At 42.1% G+C, this 5,058-nt stretch overlaps 1 protein-coding gene across 1 annotated transcript; it reads right to left on the minus strand.

The window, feature by feature from the left end:
- Nucleotides 1-2,851: 2,851 nt before the first annotated feature.
- Nucleotides 2,852-3,754, minus strand: LOC128282018 (uncharacterized). The gene is made up of 2 exons (XM_053020244.1): nucleotides 3,140-3,754; nucleotides 2,852-3,076 (listed from the first exon to the last, which is right to left on the minus strand). Exons 1-2 carry the CDS (start codon nucleotides 3,752-3,754, stop codon nucleotides 2,852-2,854), a joined length of 840 nt encoding a protein of 279 aa, XP_052876204.1.
- Nucleotides 3,755-5,058: the final 1,304 nt, after the last annotated feature.

Below are 5,058 nucleotides of genomic sequence, written 5' to 3' on the forward strand. Positions count from 1 at the left end.
CATCACTTTCCTCTCAGTGCCATCAAATGCCCTCACTATATTCTGGCATGTCTTCATATGAGAGCTGTCAATTGGTAGCCTATTTAATGTGGACAAGGGCAAAACATTCAGTGTTGACCCATTATCAATTAATACCCCCGACAGTGTATACCCTTTACAACGAGTGGTGATGTGCAAAGCCTTGGTGGATCCCATGCCCTCTGGTGGTATTTCATCATTACTAAAGGAGATGAAGTTATCGGCACTTATGTTACTGACAAGGCGGTTTAGCTTGTTCACTGAAATATCTTCAGCGACATAGGTCTCGTTCAACACCTTCATCAATACATTTTGGTGAACCTCCGAGTTTTAGAGCAAAGCTAGTATCGATGTGCGTGCCGGCGCTTGTGCAATTGTTCCACAACACTATACTCACTGTGTTTTAGGAACTTCAGAAATTCCTTAGCTTCATCTTTAGTTACTGGTTCATTAACTAGTGGTCTCTCTTTCCCTTGTTCAATCATCATGGACTTCCCTTTTCCAGGATTGACCTTTGTACTTGGCGTGCTGACCAGACTCTCCTCTCATGGATATGTCATATTACAGTTGTAATTCCAAGGCACCCTTTTGTTATCCTTATACGGAAAAGCCGCAGGTCTCTGGATTACAACTCTCGGTGTAAGTTTTACTCCAACTTCATTAATTTTCAGTCGTGAAATGATCACCACTGGGTGATTGACCTCAGAAACCTTATCTATCAACCTCTCCTCCGAGGAGCATACATCTTCTTTCTCAGTAAACTCAAAGAACTCCAATTCTTTATTGTCCATTAGAGCCTGAACCAAAGCCCTAAATTTATTACATGTTTCTATCTCATGGTCCTCCTCTCCATGGAACTCACAATAGTTTACTGCTTCTCGGGATTTGCTCCCAAAGTCTTGCATGACTAGACCTCTCTCTACCATCTTCGTCAAAACCTCCCTCATCAGGGTTCTCACTTCTGCCACATCCAACTTAATTCTCCTCCCTATATTCTTGACTATAGCGTTTACCCCTTTATCAGTATGATTGGGTAACAGACTTCCTACACCAGTTGCATTATCGAATTTCACAATACCCATGTTGATGAGTCTTTCGACTACCCTTTTAAAAGAGATGCAGTTCTCTATCGAATGTCCCTCGATTCCAACATGATATTCACATTGAGCACTTGCATCATACCACTTGGGGTATGGAGGTTGCAGCGGTTTTAAATAAAAAGGAGATACGACTTGTGCATCAAACAAACTTTTGTACAAGTCCCGATACGTTACTGGAATGGGAGTAAACTGGGGCTACTCCATGTTCTGCTTTGTATTGGGCTCCTGTCTTGGCGAAGCTTGCTGGCCCGTAGCTACCACTTTCGGTTGATTTACCATGATTGGTTTCGCATAACCCATATTCACATTGCTGACTTCATTTTCTTTCTTTTTCGGGGCTGACCTCCTAGTACTTTCCCCTACCTTTATCTTTCCGCACCTTATTGCATTCTCAATCATTTCACCAGACATAACTATATCCATAAAACTCTTAGTTGCGCTTCCCAACATGTGATTAATAAAAGATGTCTTCAAGGTATTAATGAAAAGCATGGTTGTTTCCTTTTCCAACAGTGGGGGTTGGACTTGTGTAGCAATCTCCCTCCATCTCTGAGCGTATTGCCTGAAACTTTCATTCGACTTCTTCTCCATGTTTTGTAATGTGATCCTATCAGGCGCTATGTCAGTTACATGGCCATATTGTTTTATGAAGGCCTGCGCTAAGTCTTTCCATGATTTGAGTTGGGTACAAATTAATTGATTGTACTACTTAGCCGCAGCCCCAGCCAAACTGTCTTGGAAACAGTGGATCAATAACTGATCATTATTGACATGACTAGTTATTCTCCGAAAAAATATCGTGATATGAGCCTCAGGAAAACTAGTTCCGTTGTATTTTTCAAACTCTGGCATTTTAAAATTCGGAGGGAGTACCAGATCTAGGACGAGGCTCAACTCCTTGGCATCCATTCCGCAATAATAATCAGCGCTTTCCAACACCCTGAATTTTTCCTCCAACCACTTGTATCGGTCTTCTAGCCGCTTTGGAAATTCTGCTCCTGCCTTTCCTACTTCCGCGACCTCATCAAAGTCAAAGACTGTAGGATTTGTACGATTATCTTCGGGGTTAGAACACAAGCCCGTTGGAAAATTTACCGGTGCCGAAGTACTAGTCTGATATTGGGGTTTGATACTGACAGACACCTTTTGCGGAGGCATTGGGGTGTTTGTTGGGGTGAAACCCGGAGGGTAAGTAAGAATCCCGCTATCATCTTCAGCATTGACTATTGGACTCTTCCCATTTTCTGGCTTTCCAACTAGTAGCTGAGTCAATTCGCTCATCATACTCCTCTGAGATTCCAGCATTTGATCTTTCATATCTTTCTGGATCTTAGCTAATTGCTCTTGCATTTGCGCTTGCATCTGTTCCTGCATTTCTTTTTGCATTTGCTCCAACTTTTCCAACCTTTGATCCATAGCTTTAGTCTTTTTCTGTGTGTAGTATTGATGTTCCAGGGCAACTATAATACAATTTTTAATCAGGATTCTTTTGTGAAATTTAATGCACACGATGCGATGAAATGCAAATACATGAAATGAATGCAAAACTAAAGAGACGTCGATTCTGATTCAATTCCATTTAAAAAACTTTATTAAAAAGCAAAATCCTTTACATAAAATAGATCACATATACAGCTTAGCCCTAATGCTCAAATTTTTAACTTCTTAAGAATGCAAGCTAGCTCACGACCCCGGTCCGACTCTAACTCATGCTTCACACTTAGGACATCAGCCTAAACCGCTAAGGTCTGTAAATAATCAGCCACTTCTCGAATCTGAGCCACAGCTTTACCCATGATGTGATCTCTATCTCTGACCTGGTCTTGCGATTGACGGAGCTGTTCCTTCCACTGCTCATTGTTCGACTCAAGTAATTCAATTCGAAGCTCACAGTTTTGTAGTGTAGTCTCGAGCTCTTCTACCTTCCCTTTCAAATCTTCAATTCTATTCAGGCTGGCCTTTAATTCAATATCAGGGTTACGACTACGGTGCTAATGCAGGGCCTTTTCTAGCTCCACTACCCGAGCTTCCAACTTCTCTTTCTCACCTTGGCCTTCAAGCAAACTCTTCTTTAAAGCGCTTTCACGTGCTCGAGCATCATGGAACCTCTTCTCCCACTGATCAGCTCTAGCCTTTTCCTCTTGAACTTCTTGTCGCCACTGCTCTGACGTCTTTCCCAATCCAACAGTTCTCATCGACATACGCAGCTTCTTGTAATCGATCTTCAAACTATCCAAGTCTTCCTCAACCCTTCTTTTTCCTTTTTTCAACTTCTCGGCCTCGAATTTCTGAACGTCAGCATCCAATCTCAAATGCATCTTTTTCTCCTCTAATTGTTCTATCTTTTTCCCCAACTCAGTATTTCTCTCTTTGAAGTCTCGTTTTATGATTTCAAGCTCGGAGGGGATTACTTGCAAATATTCTTCCATCGTACGAACATCCTCCAAACTCAGCTCGGGGATATTATCATTAACTCTTTTACTCAACCACCCCTTGTATTCAGGAGTTGTCATTGATCCAACAGCCAATCTCTTCATCTGGCGCGTCTGTTTCCTAGCATCAGAAATCTCTTGAACCTTCATCTTATAATTCTTCTCCCTATACGCAAACTCACTCTGGGCTAATCCATGTGTCATCGGTATAAACTGCCTTGACCTGTATTGTCTTAAAACGAGCAAAGGGGCATATCCAACAGCTCCTCAAATTCCAAGTAGAGGTACCCAATCAAAACTCCCACACCGATAGAGGATCTCATCAGGAACAAACCAAGGAGCTCTCCACTCAACATCATCTTCCTAAAGATTTCGGAGGAGTACGATCCAATTTTCTTCTGATATGTCATCTCTCCTAGACATGGCTGCTATCTCCTTTAACAGAGTGTAACTCTCAGAAAAAACCCGATAGGAAACCTTATCTACCTTTCAGAAATGGCTGTGGAACCAAGCCAACAATAACTGTGCACACCCTAAAAATCTACCTTCATTTGCCCTCCGACATGCACTCAAGGATCTGAATGTCTCAGCAAGAATTGCCGGCACCGGTGTGACCCCTTTATCAAGCAGATCAAAGAATTCAACAACTGCTTCATCTATATGTCTTAAAGCCTTGGGGAAAATCAGTAAACCATAGATACTTAGGGCGAAGACGTCAACTGTCCTCTTTGTATCCGGATGTGCTACGATCAGGTCCCTCAAACTTACCCAAAGAATGCACCTACCATCACCCTTTTGCTGAATTCGAGCTGTAACCCATTGTTCACTCATCCCAGTGATACTCATTAACTTCTTTACAAAAGCTGGGGCACTAGCAGCCTTACAATAAACTTTTTCGACTTGAACCTTTGGACAACGAAGCAAAGACGTATACTCCTCTACAGTAGGCACCAAGTCTACCTTCCCGAAGGTGAAACAGCTATATGCCGGGTTCCAAAATTGAGCCATAGCCCGAAACAAGTACTTGTCCACCTTGATATCGAGGAGGTATGGTAAGTCACCATAACTTTGATAAAATAGCTGCTTGGTCTCATCATCCCAATGAGCCCATATATCCCTCAATTCCTGAAACTCGTTTTGGGTCACGCTGATGCAAGTGAAACTCGACAACCCCGATGTATACCCCTCAGCTAGGCTATCCCCTTTCTCAAGTTGTATCTTCTCTGACCACATACGGACAGTCGCATTATCCTCTACTTTATCAAGGAATTCGCTCTCCATAACAAGCTTTCTAATTTAGCAACCGAACAGAAATCGACACCTCTTTAATATGAAATGACATGCAAAACATAATCACAACAAAACACAACAAGTTAGTATCGATGAAATAAAAATTTAAGCAAATAGAAAATAATTAAACACCTAACTGGGTAATCACTAGAGTTCAACATAGCTCTACCTAGGGCGGGCTCCTAGAGTTCACTATATGTGGCTCGGTTCTAAGGAAA

Source organism: Gossypium arboreum, chromosome 10 (assembly GCF_025698485.1).
Source record: "Gossypium arboreum isolate Shixiya-1 chromosome 10, ASM2569848v2, whole genome shotgun sequence".
Classification (NCBI taxonomy): Eukaryota; Viridiplantae; Streptophyta; class Magnoliopsida; order Malvales; family Malvaceae; genus Gossypium; species Gossypium arboreum.

Bases quoted from the DNA above. Each gene is read 5' to 3' on its own strand.
- LOC128282018 (XM_053020244.1), bottom strand. From the start codon at position 3,754: ATGACACATGGATTAGCCCAGAGTGAGTTTGCGTATAGGGAGAAGAAT. The intron at 3,077-3,139 runs GTAGTGGAGCTA...ATTGAATTAAAG, and splicing joins AAGAGAAGTTGGAAGCTCGG to GCCAGCCTGAATAGAATTGA.